Source organism: Geotrypetes seraphini, chromosome 1, assembly GCF_902459505.1.
Source record: "Geotrypetes seraphini chromosome 1, aGeoSer1.1, whole genome shotgun sequence".
NCBI lineage: Eukaryota > Metazoa > Chordata > Amphibia > Gymnophiona > Dermophiidae > Geotrypetes > Geotrypetes seraphini.
Window position 1 is genome coordinate 182,556,983 of NC_047084.1, and position 24,928 is coordinate 182,581,910.

A 24,928-nucleotide genomic window follows, 5' to 3' on the forward strand; every position below is an offset into this window, starting at 1 on the left:
GCACAAAAGACTGGAAGCCCATTTTGCATTCACTGAAAGCAGTATATGCATTTTTGGGAGTCCCTTGTTTTTGCATTGAGATAGCCTACTCGGTCATTGTGGCCGTGGCTCCAGGAGAATTTATATTCCCTCTGGACCTCACAGAAGTATTTCTGCATATTCCCATCTTTCCGGACCACAGAAGATATCGGCTTTTACATGTACTTCAGCAGCTTTTCCAGTTTACGGCTCTCCCATTAGCCCCTAGCATGTTTACCAAGGTTATGGTGGTGGTTACAGCTCATCTTCGGTGCATGGGGTTTCAAGTTCATCCCTATCTGGAGTTGGCACCAGCTTTCTGCAAATGCTACAAAATCAACTTGGGTAGTGTCTACTTGACTTCGTTTCTCATCATTATTCAAACATTTTGGCGCCCACTTGGCTGACAGCTTCTGCATATGAAGCTACTCATGGATTATACATCCAACATGTTCCCCTGGGTATCTGTAGTGTCTCAGCAATTGTTTTAGCTGATATTCACCGATCTGCCAAAATTAGGTCATGGACATGCTCAACAGTTTCTGGAGTTGGCACCGTTTGAGGCATTCCAGACATTGCTGCATCTTTGGTTTCAAAATCTCCATGCTGAAAGTTTGCATACCATGTCTTCACTGTGAAGTATGATGAGCATTTGTCACTCAATGTTTGCATCATACATTCATGAATTTCTTTTGGAGTTTTCTTCTGGAGAAATAGGAACTTCATGACTGCTTGGAATTCTACACTTGAAAATTCCACACTTTTTGTTGACATGATTCAATCAATGATCTGAAACAATGTCAAAACATAGCCTTATGATTCTGCAGATTGTCACTTTGCAAAATAAAATAACTCTGTTTTTAGCTACAGTGGCAAAATAATGCTCAGAATTTAGGAAGTTGGTTGTGCTGAGAACTTTCCAGTACCCCATTATACTTTATAGTCCCCAGTGGTTATTTTCTCCTCCTTCAGTGTCTGCTGTTACCAGCCACCATTTAAAAAATGATGACAGTTCATTTGAAGTCAGTGATCCTGGCTGAATCCCTGCCATTTTTAAAAGGTGGCTAGCAGGATTAAACACTGAAAGAGGTGGTTGCTTTCTGCAGATGGGTGGGTGGGGGAGTTTCTGATCACAAGATTGTTTCATGATGCATGAGTAAACTGTCTTTCCTATGACCTGTGGGCCTTGAGTATAAAGGATGTTGTATCTCTGGATCCCCAATTTGGTGATCTTCAGTCTCTGGTGGCTGACTTTAATCTTCCTATTGATGTGCACTGAAATCAATGGGGAATTGAAGCTTCACTTCATCGCCTGAAGTGATTAAAGATTCATTGCTATTGAGGATGTAAGAAACTGCTCTATAGTGTAACTTGCTTTATTGAAAGTAGCTAAGATTCCTAGCTCATCAGTATTCTAATTATGCTTTGATTAATGAAGCATGTTACTTGCCAATCAATATGGATTTTTTTGTGCACTACTTAATCCGAGTGCAAGAAAAATCAGCACAAAGCTGTAAGTACCATAATCTACTGTGCAAAGCTTAGGACATTGTTATATTGGTCTGCAAGTAAATACTGTAGCTTTACTGTAAAGTCCTGGTGTGCACAAGTATGAGCAATGCAAGTAACCAGTACATAGTTTAAAAAAAAAAGTGTGGATTGGGTTTGTCTAACATTGTATAAAGATACCTTGTGCTTTAATTCTAAAAAGTTTATTTTATTTTATAAATCTATTTTTGTGGATGGTACACAGTCAAAGATAATTTTCCAGAACATTTCTGCATATAAAGCACTGCTTTGTGAACAAAAATTATTTTTTATGTAACTATCTGCCCAATATTTTGATTTTTAAAAAACTTTTCAAGCAATTTTTATTGGTGATCAAACATACAAATTACATATGCAAGCATAACCAGCTCTAAGAACAAAAAAAATGAATATACAAATCGATCAAGATTCAGATCACCCATTTTTTGAAACAAAAACTCCTCCTGACTACCTCACCCAAAAATGTCTAGCCCTCCATAATCCAATAGAATATATGGAGCTGGGAACTAACATTCCATCTCCAACTCTTAAAACTATACAAGTATACAGAAGAACAGAATTCAAATAACCAAATAGTCTGGTATCCCCAAGCATCTAGCCAAGATCCTCCCCATCCCCTAGTTAAATCTCTTGCCCTTAATATTGTGATATAGACTTCCCAGTCATTAGAATATGTAAAAACAGCAAATATGAGCAACCTTTACTCCCAAAGTCTGTCAGGTGGGAAAGGACTTGGACTCTTATAATCCACCCCAATCTTAAATCAGGAACATTTGAGAACATATCACTATCTTGCCAACTCCCCCCAATCAGCTATTCCTATCCTTTAAAATAAGCCACCTCCTTCCCCCAACTGGAATCCATGCCATCATCTTTATAACATTCTAGAATCTCCTCCCAATGAGTTTATAATCAAACTCCACGCCTGTGGAGACAATGTTTGAACATAGGGCTTCCAAGCTTGTAGAAAAATTTTCCCTTCATCTGGGCCACCTTTTGACCCTCTGGAGTTCCATGAGAACCAATGTCTGCAACCTATTCCTCCACTCTAAAAAGGAGGAAGGGTTCTGCTGTATCCAAGACCCAAGATTCATTTCAGAGCAATAACTCTAAATTTTTGAACAAAATATTTGGATATTTTTAATTGGTGTACAGCCTATATGCATGTAAGCATCCCTAAATGCTTACATGCATATAGACTGTACAGCAATTCCCAGGGGTGGTATTGGGGAGGTGTTAATGTTTACATGCCCACTCCTGAAAATACATTCATAGAATAACCCAGAAAATGTGTGCTTAATTTAATGTAAGAATTTTCAAAGCTCAAGTTTGCATACTCTTTATTTGTGCATACAATTATAAACTTATAAACTCGCTACCTCACAAAACTTGTTGAAGAAAGGTTAAAATTGCAGCTAAGATGAAGCCTGTCTGGTGGTTAACTGTTGCACATCATTAATTATGTCAAAGCTAGTTTAGATCAAATTGTTTCAAAAAACTCATTCAGCAAATGCTGGTATGCCTAATTGGGCAGCTCTTGAATAATAACTTTTGTGTTTTACTATCTTCTACCTTTCAAAAAATTGGTTAACTGTGCTCATGACTGGTGTGCTCTACTGTAAACATTTAGGGTCCTTTTAACTAAGCTGCATTAGTCAGCTAATGCAGGGTTTAATGCACAGGTGTCAAAGTCGGTCCTTGAGGGCCGCAATCCAGTCGGGTTTTCAGGATTTCCCCAATGAATCTGCATAAGATCTATTTGCATGCACTGCTTTCAATGCATATTCATTGGGGAAATCCTGAAAACCCGACTGGATTCCGGCCCTCGAGGAGGGACTTTGACACCCCTGGTTTAATGCATGGTAGACGGCCGTACAGACCAATAGCACTGCCTCTTACTCTAAAAATGCAGCCGCTGCTGTAAAAATCCTGCATTAGCTGTCTAATGCAAGAGTGGGAGGGATATGGGTGTAACAAAGCAGTTGTAGGTGGAGCTGGATGAAAAATCTGGTGTACATGACTCAGTATCATTGCCTGCTAGCTGTTACTACTGCTGATAGTTCAGCTGTACTTAAATGCCAACTCACGATGAGGTGATAAGTGCTGCGCGTCACCAGCAATTCAGTACTGTGGCCGCTGACAGTCCTTGCTCATTGGGCCCCATAAAATTGAATAAATGCTATATGTCCTGGCATGGCAAAGCACCCTCCCCTATATCTTTCTCTGATTGATTCCCCCTTGCACATTAAAGCTCCCTGACATCCCTTGATTCCCCTCCTCTCCAGTTGACACCGATCCCTAATGCCATGGTCTGATCACCCCCATCCTCCACCAAACATCCAAGTGCCGCCTTAGCATCGTCCCCCCCCCCAATCATTGTCCTGATACCTTACCCCAGTGGGGAAAAATTGCCACACCCCTCATCCCCAAGGATCTATCAGGGGTCATCTTTCCCGCTGTGGTCCCCATCTGTTTTTGCTCAGGTTTTGCCTCTTACAATGAGACTATCACTAGGGGTCATGGCAGCCATTTTGGAGATAAATGGAAGCTATGTCAATTCCATTGTGAATAATTCCTCCCTTGCCCTCCTAACCATTTCATGCAAATACATCTAAAATCCTGGTAGGGTTGAAATAACAATTTAGAATGTGCACTGGTAAAATATAGCACTATAAATCCTCAAAAGGGAAAAATAAACTTTACAGAGAAGCCATATTTTCTTAATTTGGGCATGTGAATTTCAAAAATTGTAGCTTCAATCTCAAAGCCTTCCTCAGAGCTTCTATTGCAGCAGCTGCATGAGTTAGACTGGATTAGAAGGCAACAGTGGCATCAACCTGAATTAAAGACCTGAAATTATATCAAAAAGAACTAAATGCATAAAGGCCATCAGTTGTAAAACTTTCCTATGCTGCCACATTCTCTCTCCTTGTTCTTCATTCTGAATAAGGTGATGCTCTGGAGCCTGTCACATAGTGGGGATATTCAAGGATGTAGGGTGAGGTCATTTTGGCAAGTGTGGCAGCACAATTGTGGTTGTATCTTTGACTGACTGGATCATATGAGTACATTCAGATTATTGGAGGAGGTGAATGTCGGTGGCTTTTTAATCAAGAGCCAAAACAAAGCTTTATACTTTCAAATCAGATTGTTATTGTTCTGATTCTCATCTGGGAATGTTAATTGTATTCTATAGTTACTATATTACTATATATAGCTGCACTTATAGCTGAATTGTCTTCTCCAAAAGTAAGGGTGGTTGTGGTAAGAGGGTATTTTGGTTTTTTTTCTTTTTCACAGGTCACCTGCTATGGCTGGTGGATTATTTGCCATTGAGCGTGAGTTCTTCTTTGAACTGGGTCTCTATGATCCAGGTCTTCAGATCTGGGGAGGTGAAAACTTTGAAATTTCTTACAAGGTAATGTATAGTTTACAGACTAAAAATGGAGAGGTTTTTGTTTTTTGGCTTGAATCAGAATTATTAGCCATAGGGAGATTCTCTTTAACAGGATCAGCATACTAGCAACAATATACTGTATATATTCAAATATAAGTCAATCCAAATATAAGTCAAGACCCCCATTTTTCCCCCCAAAAAGGAAAAAAAATGGTTGTCTCGAATATAAGACGGGGGCTTAATATTCAAGTGTCATGCCCTGCCAGGATCTGCACCCAGTGTCCCCTCCATCACGCCTTCCCCTGCCAGGGTCTGTACTCAGTTCCCTCCCTGCCAGGGTCTGTACTCAGCCCCCTCCCTGCCAGCTTTTGCACTCAGCCCCCTCCCTGCCAGGTTCTGCACCCAGCCCCTTCTCTCCCTGCCCTGCAAGGCTCTACACCCAGCCCCCTTCCCTACCAGGCTCTGCACCTAGCTCCCTTTCTTCCCTGCCCTACCAGGCTATGCAGCCAGCCCCCATCACTCCCTACTAGGTTCGGCTCCCAGCTCCCTTCCTTCCCTGCCCTACCAGGCTATGCAGCCAGCTCCCCTCATTCCCTGCCAGGCTCTACACCCTGTTCCACCTTCCTACTCTGTACCCCCTCTGATGGTCTAGTGGTAGGCCGGGACAGGAGGGCTCCCTCTTGTCTCCCATCTCGGCCACCTAACAATTTTTTAACTCCCCCCCACCCCCGCCTGTCTGCCCACCCATGCGTACCCTTTTTGCAGGTTTTAATCTCTGGTGGTCCACAGTGTATGGAGCAGGAGTGATCTTTCCGTGTTCCTGCCCCGTGTCAAGCCGCTGCCTCCGATCTCATGATGCACCCCACAGGACCGAGCTATTTGTGCCCCCTGCTCAGCCCTGTGCTGCTCTTTGATTGGCTTCCGCTAGTTCTCGTCCCGCTCGGCATGGGGCAGGATCGCAGAAAGATAGCTCCTGCCCCTTACATCTCTGGGCCACCAGGGATTAAAACCTGTAAGAAAGGTACGCACAGGTGGGCAGACAGGCGGGGGGGGGGGAGGGGGAGTTAAAAAAAATTGTTAGATGGCCAGGACGGGTGATGAGAGGGATCCCTCCTGTCCCGGCCTACCAGAAGCCTGCATGAAGTCCGAGAGGGGGTTGGATGATGACCCGAATATAGGACGAGACCCCCATTTTGAGGCCATTTTTTGGCCCCAAAATCTCATCCTATATTCAAGTATATACGGTGCATGCTATAGCACACTGGTCAGCTTTACTTATAGCCAATGTCTCTATGGTGAATGGATATGTGCACACATATTGCATATGGGAATCCAAATGCCATGGGGAAGGAGGGGGGAAATGGGACTTATATGTTGCTTTTTTGTGGTTAGAAATTCAAAGCAGTTTACATATATATATACAGGTACTTATTTTGTACCTGGGACAACGGAAGATTAAGTGGCTTAAAAGACGTTTAAATATCTATGTGGTGTAAATGCAGATGAATCAAATCTCTCATTTGAAAGGAACCTCTGTAATGAGAGGGCATAGGATGAAGTTAAGAGGTGATAAGCTCAGGAATAATCTAAGGAAATACTATGGGAAGGGCCTTAAACAATCTGGGCCAATCAGAGCCTCAGGACTTCCCTGGTGCATCCCAGGATGCATCGGGGAGTGGAAGACCCACCATTTTGACAAGGTGGGCCAGCTGGCCGAAGGGAGTAGGCATCCCTCCAGCCAGCCATCCACTTAAGGTAAGGGGGAGAGGCCAGGAGTTGTCAGAGGTAGGGTGGGGAGGTGGGGGTTGTGTGGCGGCGGGAGAAATTATGCGCATCTCCTGCTGCCAGGAGAGTGTTGATTGGCGGTGGGAGAGCGTGGGCATCTCTCCCACTGCCAAGGAGGTGTTGGGGGGGGTGTTGCTTGGCAGCAGGAGAGATTGGGCATCTCTCCCATTACTGGGGGGATGTTGCTTGGTGGCGGTAGAGATTGGGCATCTCTCCTGCTGTCGAGGGGTTATTGGGGTGTGTGTTGCTTGGCAATGGGAGAAATTGGGCATCTCTCTTGCCTCCGGGGGGGTGGGGGGAGGGTGTTGCCTGCAGGGGAAAAGTGGGCATCTCTACCACTGTCAGCTGGAGGGTTGCTTGACTTTGGCAGCTCGGTTTGTTGTTGGGGTTTTGGTGGGGGGGGTTGCAATTATTCTGCACATGTGCCTATCGCTATCACTCTCTGCCAACCTCATTTGCATGAGCATTTTGGAGAGAATGACTCTCTTTTTAAAAAATCACTAAACATAATAAAAGGAAAAGTAAACTAGAATGGCTAGTTTCCAAAGTGTTTAGCAAACAAGAAGGTTTTCAAGGCTTTCTGGAATAGAACGAAGGAACGTAAACTTCTTAATGTAAGCAATAAAGCTTTCCAGAATTCTGTTAATTTGAAGGCGAAAGAATGATTAAGGACTCCTTTTACAAAGCTGCAGTAGCGTTTTTAGCGTACGCTAACCCCCGCACTTAACAGAAAAACTTACACCAGCTCAATGGAGGCGTTAGCGTCTAGTTTGCATGGCATTGTAGCGTGCACTAAAACCACTAGCGCAGCTTAGTAAAAGGAGCCCTAAATCTCCTAAAAGATGTGTTTTTACCACTAAAGGAAGGAAATGTAAGTTTTAATTTTTGAGAACTTCTGGCAAGATAAGATCTATGCACATTCCAGTCTAAAGGAATCAAAGTAGCGAAAATGCCAAATAAGATCTTAAATGCAATACAAATGCACTTAAATTGAATTCTGAGATACACTGGAAGCCAATGTAATTCCTTGAGCAGAGGGGTTACGTGGTCGAATTTACTCTTACCGAAATTAAGTTTAGCTGCAGTATTCTGTATTACCGTGTTTCCCCGAAAATAAGAAACTTTCTTATATTAATTTGGGGCCCAAAAAAGGCACTAGGTCTTATTTTTGGGGATGTCTTATTTTTTCATGTAATGATCATCTCTCCCTTCCTCTCCTCATCCCAATTCTTCCTATTTCCTTTCTCTCCCCCACATGTGCAGCACCCCTCTCACCCATCCCCTTGTGCAGCAGAACCTTTGCAGCTTGTATCCCTCCCTCCCATCCCTTGTGCAGCAGAACCCTTGCAGCTTCTATCCCTCCCTTCCTCCCATCCCCCTGTGTAGCATCTTTCTATCCCCCCCTGCTGACCCATCTCTCTCTCCCATCCGAACCGCGAGATAGGAATACCTTCTAACAGCGTTGGCAGCAATCTACACAGGCTGCTTCGTGGCATTCTATCTCCCAGGCGTTCCTCTACTGCGCTGCTGATGACATCATCAGTGATGCCGCAGAGGAACATCCAGGAGATAGAAGACCACGAAGCTGCCTGAGTAGATTGCTGCTGATGTTGTTATTAGGTATTCCTGTCTTGCGGTTCAGATGGGAGGGAGAGATGGGGCAGGGGGTGTGCAAGGCATTCGGGTGGGGGGAAGCGCTGCTGCCAGCGACTAGGGCTTATTTTCAGGGGTAGGGCTTATATTAAGACCTACCCTGAAAATCATGCTAGGGCTTATTTTTGGGGGAACACAGAAATTGGAGTCTCTGCAGACTGACCTTTAAAGACCCAAATACACTGAGTTACAATAATCCAGGGGTCTCAAAGTCCCTTCTTGAGGGCCGCAATCCAGTCGGATTTTCAGGATTTCCCCAATGAATATGCATGAGATCTATGTGCATGCACTGCTTTCAATGCATATTCATTAGGGAAATCCTGAAAACCCGACTGGATTGCGGCCCTCAAGGAGGAACTTTGAGATCCCTGCAATAATCCAACCTTGACAAAATGATTGATTGAACCAATACAGAGTACTCTCACTCTTCTCAGAGCACGGAGGCTGAAAAAAACACTTTTTAATAAGCGAGTTTAGTTGGTCCTTAAATGTAAGTGATGAATCGATGACAATACCCAATATTAGCGAGGAAAACTCAAGTTTCAAAGATTCTCCTGGGTCTAAGATCACAGCAGAAAGGAGAGAGTCTAACTTTGGGCCAAGCCATAAAAGCTTAGTCTTGGCAGCATTTAATTTCATAAGATCACAGCAGAAAGGAGAGAGTCTAACTTTGGGCCAAGCCATAAAAGCTTAGTCTTGGCAGCATTTAATTTCATCTGGACCATCGTAGTCCAGGACTGAAGTTTGGTAATGCAGTGGTTAATATTGGATGTCAGATTATCAAGATATGGATCAACCTCAAGTAATATGAAAATATCATCAGCCTATGTTAATAAGGTTTCTCGGGTATTCAAATCGTAATGTTTCAATGTGCTCATGTAGATGTTGAATAAGATTGGAAACAATGGGGAGCCCTGAGGGACACCACAGAAGGCTTTCCACAATTTTGAGTTGGAACCTTCCATATTGACTGAATAAGAGCGGGAAAATAGAAATTTGTCAAACCAGTCTAAGACAATTTGATCAAGGCCAATTTCTAAAAGCAGGTAATGCAGAATATTGTGATTAACTACATCAAAAGCTGCAGACAGATCAAACTGAAGTAAGATAGCATGCTTCTTACTGGACTGTAACTGTTGAATCTTAGAAGAGAAACCAGAAGAGTTTCTGTACTGAAATTCGGGTGGAACCCATGCTGAAAAGACAAGAGGATAGAGAATTTCTCTAGATAGCTTGAGAGTTGGCTAGCAGCGATTGATTCCATAAGTTTAGTCAAGAGGTATGTTAGCAATCAGTCTATAATGGGAAGTGACAGTTGGATCAAGATCAGATTTTTTCAGAAGGGGAGTAAGACTTATTATACCCATATCATGCAAGAAATATCCTGTTTCTAAAGCATAGTTTAATAATGTAGTTAACCAATTGATCACCTGAGATGGAATATTAGCAAAAACATAAGAGGGAAAAGGATCAAGAATGCATTTGCATCTCATCAATTTTGCACATAGTTTTAAGACTTGAGACTCAGATACTGAGTCAAATGAACACCAGAAACGATCAGCTGGCATCATCATTGAATTATCCTTGGAATCCTTTAAAAGAGACCTAGGTTCACTACAGAAAAAGAATTCCTAATGGTGACGATTTTATCTTCAAAGAAAAAGGCAAGAGAGTTTGCTGTAGGTAGTGAAACCTGGGGAGAAGTATGGTCATATTTAGTTAATGTGTGCCATAGTCTAAATAAGGTACTACTTTGATGATTAGAATTGGCAATTTTAAATCCATAGTAGAGTTTTCTTGCTTTCCTCAACTTGGAGTTATATTTTCTTATAGTAAGCCTCCAATTAAGTTTATCTAAGTCTAAGGTAGATTTCTTCCATTTTCATTCAAGTTTCCTACATATTTGCTTAAGTTCTCTGTGGTATAGTGTGAACCAAGGAGAATTCCTGGAATGAGAGATGGATTTAGTAACAAGCGAAGTGAGAGTTAAATATGTATTCTTGGAAACTGTTCTCCAGTTAGCCCAACTACCATCTACAGAGCCTTCTCTAAGAGAGCAGGATAACAACTTTAAAGTTTGAGTCCAGAATAAATCTGGACTAATTTTCTTTCTAAAAGTTACAATTCTTTTGTGCTGAACCCTTTCTGGTATGTGGTATATAAAAATAGGTAATGTAAATTCACCAAGATAATGATCAGACCAAGGGACCCTCTGCCAGCATACATTGTTGATCTAGGTCACAAAGTACCTGTCGGCATCCCAAATAATACTAAGATTTTATGGGATAGCAGTGGCTTTTCACATGTCTAGTAACGAGTTCCTGAGATAACTATTTTTTGAGTGAAAAAATAATTTCATCCTGTTCATTTTAAAAATACTACCATACAGCTTCATTGTGTATACCCTAGTCTTTGTAATTTTTGAAAGAATAAACATTCAGTTCTCGTTTATGCATTCTACACTACTCAGGATTTTCCAGATCTGCATCGTATCACCCCTCTCAGCTGTTTCTCGTTCAAGTTGAAGAGCCCTTACCTCTTAAGCCTTTCCTCATATAAGAGGAATTCCATCCCCTTAATCATTTTGGTCATCCTTCTTTGAACCTTTTTTGATTCCACAATACTGTATCATTTATATAGCAACCAGATTTGTAAACAATACTCAAGGTGAAATCATATCAAGGAGGAATACAGAGGCATTATAGTATTCATTGTCTTATTTTCTATCCCTTTCCTAATAATTCCTAGTATTCTGTTTGCTTTCTTGACTGCTGCCGCCGATTGAGTAGAAGATTTCACCATATCGTTCACGATGATACTTAGATCTTTTTCTTAGGCTTGACCTTAGGAGTCAGCACCTAACATCAGGTAACTATGATTTGGATTATTTTTCCCAATGTGTCTCATTTTGCACTTGTTCACGCTAAATTTCATCTGCCATTTTGATGTCCAATCTTCCAATTTCTTAAGGTCTTCATGCATTTTTTCATAGTCTGCATTTTAACAACTTTGTGTCATCTGAAAATTTAATCACCTCATTCTTTCCCATTTCTAGATCATCTTTAAATATGTTAAATAGCACTGGTCCCAGTACAGATCCTTGGGGCACTCCATTATTCACCCTCCTGTACTGAACAAAGTAGCTATTTAACCCTACCCTATGTTTTCTATCCATCAACCAGTTCTTAATCCACAATAGAACATTTCCTTCTATCCCATGGAGTTTTTATTTTCTCAGGAATATCTCATGAGGGACCTTGCAAAAGTTTCTGAAAATCTAGATACACTACATCAGCTGGCTCACCTTTATCCACATTTATTTACACCTTCAAAGAAATGAAGTAAATTGGTAAGGCAAGACTTCCTTGGTTGAATCCAGATTAACTCTGTCCCATTAAACCAAGTTTGTCTTGTGTGCTCAGTAATTTTATTCTTTATAATACAGTGGTACCTTGGTTTATGAGCATAATTCGTTCCAGAAGCATGCTCGTAAACACTCATATATCAAAGCAACTTTTCCCATAAGAGTTAGTGTAAACTTGAACAATTCATTCCACATCCCCCAAAACTTAATTACCATTAGGGACGCCTCCACCGCTGCCTCTGCCACAGATCTATCCACGCGGTTCCTCCGGTTCTCCTCCTCTGCTGCTGTTCGCTGCCTCTCACTGCAGGTGGTGGTGGCTGTAAGCAAACCGCCACCGCTGCCACAGAGCCCGACTGGACACTGTTGGCTCTGCCGCTCCCGGACGCTGGCCCCCCCCCTTCCCCGGATGCCACTACCCCCTCTGCTGGGACTCTCAGGTGCTGGCTCACTCCTGCTGGACGCTACCTGACTCCCATGCTCCACCCGAGGCCACCGGTGCTGCTATCGCCTCTTCCCCCCTTCCGACTGGCCCTGTCCTTACCCCTGCACTGCCAGTGATAGAAAGTGCCTGCCGCCGGTCTGCTGCTGAGCCTTGAGCATCTGCGCATGCTCAGGCCTTCTGGATCTCACCCTCTCCGAGAGTCTCATGAGAACCTCGGTGAGGATGAGATCCAGAAGGCCTTGAGCATGCGCAGATGCTCAAGGCTCAGCAGCAGACCGGCGGCAGGCCCTTTCTAACTCCGGTGGCACACGGGTAAGGACAGGGCCGGTCAGTAGATGGGGAGGAGACGATCGTAAAGGGAGGGAGCAGCGCTGGTGAGCAATACTGTTGGTTCCCGCGGTCGGGTCGGGTGGGGGCTCGCAAATCGAGTCAATGTTCGGTTTGCGAGTTACAGTTTGCTCGAGTGTTTTGCTCGTCTTGCAAAACACTCGCAAACCGGGTTACTCATAAATCGAGGTTTGACTGTACTTTCCACTATTTTGCCTGGCACTGAGATCGGGCTTACTGGTCTGTAATTTCCCAGATCACCCTTGGAACCCTTTGTAAAAATTGTTACATTGACCACTTCTAACCCACTCTTTGTCACTGATTTGTGACCAGGAGAGTCCATATTCACTTCTACCAGAAAATGCTGAATATGTTCTTTTTCTCTTCTCCTTCCTCTCCAATTTGCCCCAAACTAATTTCAGGGAAACAAAATCAAAAATGTCCAGCAATGACTATTTAAGATAGAAGGAAGTATGCACTGCTAAAGTCTGCCAAAATAAAATCAGCTGAAAGAGTAGCTAAGTAGTTGAGTTTTTATGAGCAGGAATGATTGCTTTATTAGGCTAATGCATCTTTTTTATTATTATTAATTTTTAAAATTCTAACATACAATCCAAAAAGTTTATTAAAAAATGGTAATCATTTCAAACTCAATAAAAAAAAGGAAAACAACTTAAAGAAATACCAAACAGCCCCCATCAGTGGAAAAGTTGCCTCAAAAAACTTTCAAAAAGAAATCATGTTGTAGAGCAGACAGCATAGCTGGTTTTAAGAAAGGTTTGGACAAGTTCCTGGAGGAAAAGTCCATAGTCTGTTATTGAAAAAGACACAGGGGAAGCCACTGTTTGCCCTGTATTGGTAGCATGGAATTTTGCTACACCTTGGGTATTGGCCTAGGTACTAGTGACCTGGATTGGCCACCGTGAGAACAGGCTACTGGACTGACCCAGTAAGGCTATTCTTATGTTCTTATGACTTTGCCCATCTTGACCCTAAGGAAGGAAAAGCTGGGTTGGTTGTGTGCACGGTGTCGGCTCTCGGCTATGCTGACCAGGCAGTGGCAACAGTATATGGACTTTTGGAGTAGATACCTGGAAGTGGAGGGTTTGGATGTGGGTGGACCGGATCAGGGATGATGGGGGGGGGGGGGAGAGATGTTTAGGGGTTTCTGAATGTTATGGTTCTGATCATATTCTATTTGGTTGACTGTCTATGATCATTTGGGAGCTATAAGGGAGTATGGTTTAGGGGTATTTACCATGTTGTTAGGAGGGGGGAGTTCTTTCAAACATGTTATGATGCTTGGTTTTATTCATCTTGTTGTGCTCTCAGTGGTATTGTATTGATGTTATATGCACCGGTGAATATGTGGAGTGTTGAATTTCCCAAATAAAGAATTACAAAAAATAAGAAATCAAGTTGTATAAAGAAGAAAAAAAAGTTAGGATAAGCCTTCCTAACATAATTTATCAGCATTGCATTTGCCTTAAATATTCATTTATCAAGATATTTTATTCTCAGTCTTTCAAGAACTGTTCTAATTGAAGTGATCCCAAAAAATATAATCATTCTGAAAATTAATTAAACATTTACAAGGAAATTTCAAAAAGAAGGTAGCATTCAGAGCAACCACTCTAGGCTTCAAAGTTAAAAAAAGGCCTGCCATCTTAATTGGGTTGCTCGGTCTACATCTGGAAATATCATTACCCTAGCATCACAGAAATTCTCGTTTCTTTTTAAAGTATAACTTCATTATCAAATATTTATAACCTTCATTGAGACAAGTTACCAAAAGAGTAGATCTTGTCTGTATCTTATCTTGAGAATCCTCTAAAAAAGCAGTCAAATCTAATCCTGAAGATACTAGACAATCAACTCCTTGATCATCCAGGAGCTTTTTCTTATCAGGAATATAATAATATTTCAGGAAAGTCATAGTAGCAGCATTTTCCATACCTAGAATCTCTTTGAGGTATTTCCTCAATAGGATCTCGGGTGAAAGTAAATATATAATAGGAAAATTAATAAATCTCGCTCTACCTGCATTCTCAAGCATTTCCATTTTAAAATATATATTCCAAGAATCTTTTATTGCAGAGGCTGAAATAGCCTGTAGATCAGAAACCTGAGAAGCTACCATACTGCAACGTTTATCCAATAAAGTAACATTTAAGTCCACATTAACAAATTTTTCAACCACTTCTTGTGAAAAAAAATCTTATTATGAGAAATAACTGATCTCAACAACCCCTCCATCCTTTGATTAATACCCCACAAGTCTTTAAGGATAATATCTTGCTTTTTTTTGTAAGATACTGGCTCACTCAATGGAATATCTAACAAAGTCACCATCTGAGGCATTTTAGTAAAAGCTGTGTCACACTTTGTGAATCCTTGTGAGGCCCATTCTCTGATAGAGAACCTTCTAATAAGGTCATCTTATTGCAAAGTCCAGAAAGAGGAGGGGGGAATGAGACCTCTGTTAGTGAGGAACCTTGATTTGAGTAAAGTTCAAATTACCTACTGGTTCAAAATGGTGGTCCATGGGGCCAATTGGAACCAGGGTTGACACTTAGTTTTAGCCTTACGTTTTCCTATTATCAATCTATCTTCTATCAATCTATCTTCACTCTACCTCGTTTCCTGGAGTTCCAGGGGGCAGGGCATGCCCCTCCGGCTATATGCCTGTGGCTGTGTGCGCCACAGGAGCGTGGGTCTCTTATAAGGAACCACGAGGCCCCCTATGATGTTACTGGGGGGCAACCTTAGTTTTGTCTGGTAGCATCGGCAACTCTGAGCAAGCCCGACAAATGCCAAGATAGCTAGAAACTTGGGCTCAGAGGTCCCCACTCAGGTATGCTGCAAAGAAACAACTTCTCCTAGGTTAATGTGTCTTTAAAGATGCAATGCCCTGGATTGTACACTGTTTCAATAGCTTTCAGACTCTCGAGAGCTTGTAGCTGTAGACTAGAAAATGACACGGGGACCATTTCCCACGGCTACCCGCAGCAAACCTGCAGGAACAGGGGAAACAAATTGGCCATTTGTCCCCGCAGGAAAGGATTTGCTGCAAGTCACTTCTCTCCCCACCCATCAGCTCCCCTCATAATCACAGGTCCAGCAGCAGCCACCCCTCGCGAGTCCAGCAGACATAAGAACATAAGAAGTTGCCTCCGTTGAGGCAGACCAGAGATCCATCTTGCCCAGCAGTCCGCTCCCGCGGCGGCTCATCAGGCCTATTGCCTGAAACAGTGGTCCCTAACTAATTTTGTAATTTACCTCTAATCCTATCCTTATAACCTACCTTTACTCCTATCTATACCCCTCTATCCCTTTGTCCTCCAGGTACCTATCCAAACCTTCTTTGAATCACTGTAGCGTGCTCCTGCTTATCACATCCTCCGGTAGCGCGTTCCATGTATCCACCACCCTCTGGGTGAAAAAGAACTTCCTGGTGTTTGTTCTAAACCTTTCCCCTTTCAATTTCTCCGAGTGCCCCCTTGTACTTGTGGTTCCCCATAATTTGAAAAATCTGTCCCTGTCTACTTTTTCTATGCCCTTCCTCCCTATCACGGGTCCAACAGACTACCTCGCACTCTCCTACTTGCTGGTCAAAACCGGCAGAAAAAAACCCAGTAACTCCCCTGGGCCAGCCCCTTTGTGCCTCCTGCCCCAGGCCTACCAGCCTCTTAAAAGCTATGTGGATGAAGAGGCAACATCGCAGGCTTGCTCCGAGTTCTTCTTCTGGCTGAGTCCTTCCTTCTGATGGTTTTGCCTGGTTAATTTAAGTGGTTAAGTGCTGAATATTGACACTTAACCACATAATTGCCCACACGGCCTAAAAAATAGCCATCTATGGCTTTTGTGATTGGTGCTGATATTCAGTGGCAGTAACCAGTTAAGAGCTGCTGAATATCAGTAGACAGCCCCAAATAACTGATTTAATTGGCCAGGAACCTCGTCTACCCTGTTTAGGGGGCATGTGATGAAGCTACTAAGTAGTAGATTAAAACAAACCGGAGAAAATATTTATTTAAGCAACATGTAATTATATTCTGGAATTCGTGGTGAAAGCAGTTAGCTTAGCAGGATTTAAAAATGGTTTTGATAATTTTCTAAAAGAAAAATCCAGAAGCCATTATTAAGATGGACTTTGGGAAATCCACTGTTTATTCCTAGGATAAGCAGCGTAAAATCTGTTCTATGCTTTAAGATCTTGCCAGATACTTGTGGAAACAGGATATTGGGCTTAATGGACCTTTTAATCAGTCCCAGTATGGTAACTCTTATGTTCTTGTGACCCCCCCCTAAAACTTCCCCCAGGCTTGGGAATAGTCCCGTGGGCAGATAGAAATGATGGCAGTTCTTTGATATGCCAATTACAAGATTACAATCCAGCACTGATTTCACTGAATGCTGGATTGTAGACAATACGCCAGAACCTGCCTAATGTGCAGCAGCTGCCAAAAAAGCAAATGATGCTAGGAATTATTAGAAAAGGGATGGTAAATAAGACGAAGAATGTTATAATGCCTCTTTATTGTCCCATGGTGCATCCTCATCTTGAGTATTGCGTTTTATTCTGGTCGCCGTATCTCAAAAAAGATATCACAGAATTAGAAAAGTTCAAAGAAGAGTGACCAAGATAATAAAGGGGTTGAAACTTCTCTCATTTGAGGAAAGACTAAATGGGTTAGGGCTCTTTGGCTTGGAAAAGAGATGGCTGAGGGGAGATATAATCGAATCGAAGTCTACAAAATCCTGGGTGGTGTAGAATGGGTACAAGTGAATTAAGTTTTTACTCCATCCAAAATTACTAAGACTAGGGGACACTCGATGAAGTTACAGGAAAATACTTTTAAAACAAATAGGAAGAAATATTTTTTCACTCAGAGAATAGTTGAGTGCTGGAATGTGTTGTTGAAGGATGTGGTTAACGTATCTGGTTTTAAAAAAGGTTTAGACAAGTTCCTGGAGGAAAAGTCCATAGTCTGCTATTGAGATAGACATGGGGGGAAGCCTTCTTGCCCTGGATCGGTAGCATGGAACGTGGCTACTATTTGGGGGTTTTCCAGGTACTTGTGACTTGAATTGGCCACTATGAAAATAGGATTCTGGACGGGATGGACCATTGGTCTGATCCATTATGGCTATTCTTATGCTCTTATGAGTACTATTTCATGAGCACAAACTACTTTAGGAGATTCTTAACTTAAGAAATTTTAAAGGAGGTAGCATCGATCTGTCAACCCAAGTGTGAATCTGGCCCAGAAGAGGAGAGTAGATTATTGGAAGCAGGACAATTTTTATGTTTAATTTTTTGTTAGAAATATGTATTTTGCTCTTCTTTTGGGATTTCATGAAGGCTGGCACTCCAGTTATAGTCACCCAGTTTGTTTGGATTTTCTGTCTTCTAGATTTGGCAGTGTGGAGGAAAACTACTGTTTGTGCCATGCTCTCGTGTTGGACACATCTATCGTCTGCAAGGATGGCAAGGAAATCCCCCTCCTGTTTATGTAGGGTCCTCTCCAACACTAAAGGTGAGTGGCTGGAGAAAAAACATCAGATCTAGACATTCAAACTTTGTAAATTGAATCATATGCAGTAACTATTCACTTTTACTTCTCTTCATACAAATTGGTCATTCATAATGTTTCTGTAAAACTTGTTTACACAAACTTTCTGTCCTGCTCTGCTGGCCAGATGTTGACTCAGTGCCCTTCAAACTGATGCCATGGGGGAGCAATTTAGGCCACTCCTATGGCAGGGAGAGGAAAAAGGACACATCTCACCAGCCTGCCAGCTGCTGCTGTTTTCCTCCAGTTCCAGCTGGCCTCTGCAGAGGCTTTTCAACTCCACCGTTCTGGTCTAGTATTGGTCCTATCCACTCCCTGTTGATTTCATCCAGAAAAGTCTTTCATTTAGACCAGCTGTTTGGTTAGGACAGGACAGTCCCAAATGTAAGGGGAGCGGGGCCCTTTGGGTAGCTTCTTCAAGAGCATGACCTTAACAACTGCAACAATCTCACATCAATAGTGAGCAAACTGATGGAAACCCTAATCAAACACCAATTGGATACGGTCCTGAACGAGGGGAATCTGCGAGATCCCCGTCAACATGGGTTCACAAAGGGGAGGTCTTGTCAATCCAACTTAATCAGCTTCTTTGACTGGGTGACGAGGAAGCTGGATATTGGGGAGTCCCTGGACGTCGTGTACTTGGATTTCAGCAAAGCATTCGATAGCGTACAACACCGCAGGTTATTGAGCAAGATGAACTCTATAGGTTTGGGTGATAACCTTGACTACATGGGTGGGGGACTGGCTAGGAGGTAGACTTCAGAGGGTGGTGGTGAATGGCTCCCCCTCAGAAATGACAGAGGTGATCAGTGGAGTACCGCAAGGCTCGGTCTTGGGCCCAATCTTATTCAACATCTTCATAAGGGACTTGGCTGAGGGGCTTCAGGGTAAATTAATGTTATTCGCCGATGACGCCAAATTATGCAATATAGTAGACAAGAACACAACAGGACCTGACATCAAATCCAAGACCGATAGTATGGCACATGACCTCCTCCTACTGGAGAATTGGTCCAGGACCTGGCAACTAAATTTCAACGCCAAAAAGTGCAAGGTCATGCATCTTGGTAACAAAAATCCATGTAAGACTTACAGTCTTAATGGTGAGATCCTAGAGAGAACTGTAGCAGAACGTGACTTAGGGGTAATCATCAGTGAGGACATGAAGACTGCAACTCAAGTGGAGAAAGCTTCATCTAAGGCCAGACAAATCATGGGTTGCATACGCAGGAGTTTCGTTAGCCGTAAGCCCGAAGTCATAATGCCATTATATAGGTCCACGGTGAGACCCCATCTGGAATATTGTGTGCAGTTCTGGAGACCACATTACCGCAAAGATGTGCTGAGACTTGAGTCGGTCCAGCGAATGGCCACACGGATGGTAACAGGGCTCAGGGAACTCCCGTATGAGGAACGGCTGAATAAATTGCAGCTCTACTCCCTAGAGGAACGCAGGGAGAGAGGGGACATGATCGAAACATTCAAATACCTCACGCGTCGTATCGAGGTAGGGGAGGATATCTTCTTCTTCAAGGAACCCATGTCAATACGAGGGCATCCGTGGAAAATCAGGGGAGGGACATTGCATGGCGACACCAGGAAGTACTTCTTCACAGAGAGGGTGGTAGATCGATGGAATAGTCTTCCGATACAGGTAATTGAGGCCAGCAGTGTGCCTGATTTTAAAGCTAAATGGGATCGAAAGGTGGGATCTCTTCACAAAGGGAGGTAGGGGAGGGTCATTGGTGTGGGCAGACTGGATGGGCCTTGGCCCTTATCTGCCGTCACTTTCTATGTTTCTATGTAATCAGTAGATCTTAAAGTTTGGATTTTGCTACTAGTTCTTGGAAGATGCAGTGAGTATATTGCTATGATATTGCTAAATTGATTTATGTACTTTTTATATTATGCTTTTTATTCATATTCGTTTAAAATATTTATTGGTATGAAACATGGAGGGAGTTTTATTTTGTGGTTGCATAATGGGCCCTATCCTTCCTTTAGTGAAGATACGGGAAAGGTAGTGCAACATTAGGATTTTTTTAAATGTATATTTTATATTGTGCTATATTAATGCACCTTCTGTTGTATAATGTAAACTACCTTGGGCCCTTTTGTGGAAGAATAGGGCTGTTCAAAAGCCTAAGAAAAAGACTACATAGGAAATTTTTTTTAAAAAATATACGCTCATACCACTTCTTGGTGCCCATCTCCATCTCACATCACAGGACCAAGTCCTTTTCATTACAACTCAGTGGTTCCCTCTCACTGACAGCTCTTCCTCACCTACAGGTAGGCCTTGCCAGTGCTATTTCCTGCTGTTGTGCCTTATCTGCAAAAGAGGCCTGACTTTTTCACCTCAGAAAAATATTGGTACTAATTTAACCAAAGTCTGTTCATCTGCCCTTATCTCAAGTGTAAAACACACATCTCCATGGAAGATCAAATCATTATAGGGTAAAACACAGTACACTTCTCCCTCCGTATTCGCTGTGATAGGGGATTAACAGAACCGCAAATACTGAAAAACCGCAAATAACTTTTCTATATGTTGTTTGCTGTTTTCTATTAAAAACCATTGTGAATATGGTGAAACCGCGAATAACATGGTAGGAGACCTGGCCTGTTTCTGAAGGAGAGGAAAAACATGATAAAGAAAGTGCTGGGAATCAGTGAATTTCTCTGTAAACGCTTGGAGTTAGCGATTTCTATATTCAAGCTGGTGTAATTTGGGGGGAGGAGCCAGCAAGCTAAAAACCGTGAATAATCGAAACTGCAAATGCTGAAACCGTGATTGCTTACCACATCTAAAAATTCTTTACCGTGGGCATGTTCAGGCATCCCTCAGTAGATGAAATGTATTTTTTAGTGCTGGGGGTAGACTGGGCATGTTCTGCGCTAATCAGTTACACTGCTACATTGCCAAGTGCAAACTGATTAGCGCACGGTTAGCACATGAGCTATTACCATCCACAAAATAGGTGGTGGTAGGGGCTCACACGCTAATGGGAAAATTAGCGCATGGCCATTAATGCTGGAACAAATTGGACATTTTACCCTTGAGGTAAAAAGGGCTTTAGTGCGCAGGAATGATCCACATAAGAATACACTAAAGTCACTTTTTACTGCTGTTTGGCAAAATGGCCCCTTAACTGATACCACATATTAGCAAGAGTGAGGAAGCCATTATTTGAATAATGGAATGGGGACTGCAATCTGTATTAATTTGTACTGATTCGTGTTGATTTGGATTTATTTATTTCATATAACAGTTTTAGTGGATTTGTTTTAGAAAAGTTAATTTCTTTAATGCTCTCAAGCTCTGCCAGTGGCAGATCTGTGAATTGTGCTGTTCCGAACACGCAATGCCCACCTGTTTGCCTTCCCCTCGCCAAAGGGATGTATTTAAAAAAGATTCCTGGACAAAACCCTCTCTTTTCAAGCTGGCAAATGGAATTATTGCCTTACCACCCTCATCTCTCTTGCGCCATCTTACCTATCCTTCAGAAAATCTCTCAAAGCTTACCTCTTTGATAAATTTCTCTAACCCCATCCTTCCTTCCTTTCATCTCCTTCCTCACCTATATACCTCTTCTTCCCCAGATCTTACTATCCTCATCCTGCACTCCCTTGTAACTGTATATATTCCTTTCTCTCCTCTCTTCATCCTTCCAAAGTATTTTAGATCAATGTAGTCTTGTTAGAATGTTTATTTCTTATTTTTCCTCTATCTCTATTTTTCACTTCTTTGTTATTCTCCAAGTACTTTAGTTAGATTGTGAGCCTTCGGGACAGTAAGGGAATTTCTAAGTACCTATCTTACTTTTTAATTTTAATTGTTATTGTTACTGGTTACTTTACCCTGGTTAATCTGACTCTGCATCTTCGCTGTAAATGTACAATCTCTTCTCCTGTAAACCGCTCTGAACTGTTTTGTGGTATTGCGGTATACAAAAATAAAGCTATTATTATTATTAAGACCTGCACTAAAATATGACTGTTTGCTATCAGGCCGCTTCAGAGACTTTTCTCTCTCTTAAATTTGTTTTATTTTATTTTTAATTTTTTATCTTCTTTTATTATTTCTCTTTTCTATTTCTTTGATTTTTGATCTTAGAAATATGTTGTAATATCACATATTTTTAGGGCTCCTTTTACTGAGGTGCACTAGCATTTTTAGCGCGCACAAAAGATTAGCACGCGCAAACCACGTGCTAAATGAGAAATACTAACGCAAGCTCTATGGAAGCGTTAGCGTTTAGCGCACGCGCTAAAACCACTAGCGCACCTTAGTAAAAAGAGCCCTTAGTTTATCAGGTATTTTTGCTAGATTGTGAGCCTTTGGGACAGATAAGTTAGTTTTTCTCAAGTACCTAATTTCATTTTAGTTTGATGCATTGTAAACCGCTTAGGTCAATAAAATGCAGGAGCGGTATATCAAATCTTAAATAAACATAAACATATTTGCTGGTTCATGCATTGGGGATCTAAGGCTTCTTGCCTTACTGGTCTACAACAAGCTGTTAAAAGTAAAGTGGATGATGCAACAACATGAGTACGCATTATACTGGTGCTTGGATCCAGCCAGTGTCAGGCACTCTGAAGCGACATCATTTTTCTTTGCTGGGGGAACCCTTTGCATTGTTGAGGTCCCAAATGATTTCTCTGCTTGTACCCATCCATTCCCAAGCTGGCACTGCCTGACCTGAGGGCCCCGTTGTGCAAAACTGAACAATGAAATACTCTCATGCATGCAGGAGCTATATTTTTACACAATTCATTCATTACAAATCTGTTTCTAGTGAGCCTGTATATATTTGTGTATAAATTGCAGGGGTAGGAAAATATTTCTAAAACTTGTGCACTAGCCAAAAATTTCAAGATCCTGGAAATGGACCCTGACAGCTCCAATCTTGTTTGTTTTTATTTTATTGTGCTATTCTGTTTTGTATAATTTGGTATATATTTTCCTCCTTCATTCAGTCTCACTATTACTCTGACTCCTTTCAGCCCTGGGCCAGTGATGCTTCTTCTGCCAGAGTTGGCTGAAGCAATGATGTAAACTCTTGGCCTGGTGGCATGTAGCAGGTGTTGAGGTTATCTATGAAACACCATTATACATGTATAATGTACTATTTATTCTTAAGGCTGGCTTCTTGTGCTACCAAATCTTTACTCTTTTCTTTTATTTAGGCAAGATCTCATTGTTTGTTTTCTCACAGAACTATGTCCGTGTTGTGGAAGTTTGGTGGGATGATTACAAAGATTACTTCTATGCAAGCCGTCCTGAGACAAAGGCACTCGCATTTGGAGATATATCTAGTCTCAAAAAGTTTCGGGAAGATCATAACTGCAAAAGCTTTAAATGGTTCATGGAAGAAATAGCTTATGACATTCCCTTAAGTTACCCTTTACCATCTAAAAACCTGGAGTGGGGTGAGGTAGGTACATGGCTTGTGAAATACATTAGAAATTTTTGTGTTAATGTGTTTTGAATGAGCTGTGAGGAGAAAAGATGATTTGTTTTACTGTGTTATGTTGACTTACTACTATGCTTAAAACAGGTTTGAATTTGTTGGTTATTTAAAAACATTTGCAGCCCACTAATCACTGCTGTTGTAGACAAAGAATCACAGAAAGATAGAAAAATGAAGGCAGCAGATAAGACCATATGGCCCATCCAGTGTGCCCCTCCAAGCCATCCATTCCCTTAGAGATCCTATACATAGTAACAGCAGATAATGACCCGAATGGTCCATCCAGTCTGCCCAACCATACATGCTCCATAAATTAATCATTTAATTTAAATGGGCCTTTTTCTTAGATATTTCTGGGCCAGAAACCCAGAGCCCTGCTCGGTAGTGTGCTTAGGTTCTATCTACTGGAGTCTCTATCAAAGCTCACTCCAGCCCATCTTAACCATCCCAGCCATTGAAGCCCTCCCCAGCCCATCCTCAACTGAATGTCCATATACGGGACACAGACCGTGCAAGTCTGCCAGTACTGGTCTTAGTTCCTTCAATATATACCCATTATTTTCTGATTAGAGATGCTCTGTGTTCATCCCATGCTTGTTTGAACTCTGTCACTGTTTGAACTATCTCCCTCGGGAGCGCATTCCATGCATCAACCTCCATCTCCGTAACATTACTCTTGAATCTACCACCCCTCAACCTCAAATTATGCCCTCTAGTTTTACCATTTTCCTTTCTCTAGAATAGATTTTGTTCTACGTTAACACCTTTGAAGTATTTGAACATCTGAATCATATCTCTCCTGTCCCTCCTTTCCTCTAGGGCTTCCAGTCTCTCCTCATAGGTCTTCTGGCGCAAACTTCCTACCATTTTTTTTATCACCTTCCTCTGGACTGCTTCAAGTCTTTTTTTATGTCCTTTACCAGATACATTCTCCAAAATTGAACACAAGTGGGGCCTCACCATCGACCTGTACAGGGGCATCAACACTTTCTTTCTTTTCTTCTACTGATTACGCCTCTCTATATATAGTTTAGCATTTTTCTGGCAACAGCCACCACCTTGTCGCACTGTTTCTTTGCCTTTAGATCTTCAGACACCATCACCCCAAGGTCCCTCTTCCCATCCATGCATATCAGCCTCTCACCTCCTAGCACATATGGTTCCTTCCGATTTCTAATCCCCAAATGCATTACTCTGCACTTCTTTGCATTGAATTTTAGTTGCCAGATATTAGACCATTCTTCTAACTTTTTCAGATCCTTTTTAATGTTTCAGTTCCCTTTCTAGCTTTCTGACAGAGCTGCTCTGTCTTTATTGAAAGAAAAACACACCACA

At 42.0% G+C, this 24,928-nt stretch overlaps 1 protein-coding gene across 2 annotated transcripts in view; it reads left to right on the plus strand.

Moving 5' to 3' along the window:
- The window catches only part of GALNT7 (polypeptide N-acetylgalactosaminyltransferase 7), a 244,538-nt gene that overhangs the window by 200,525 nt on the left and 19,085 nt on the right, over positions 1 to 24,928 (plus strand). For both annotated transcript variants that reach the window (XM_033942515.1, XM_033942506.1), the window contains exons 7-9: positions 4,867 to 4,984; positions 17,955 to 18,077; positions 23,339 to 23,557. In XM_033942515.1, coding sequence (XP_033798406.1) covers positions 4,867 to 4,984; positions 17,955 to 18,077; positions 23,339 to 23,557 — 460 coding nt within the window. The remainder of the gene's footprint in view (positions 1 to 4,866; positions 4,985 to 17,954; positions 18,078 to 23,338; positions 23,558 to 24,928) is intronic.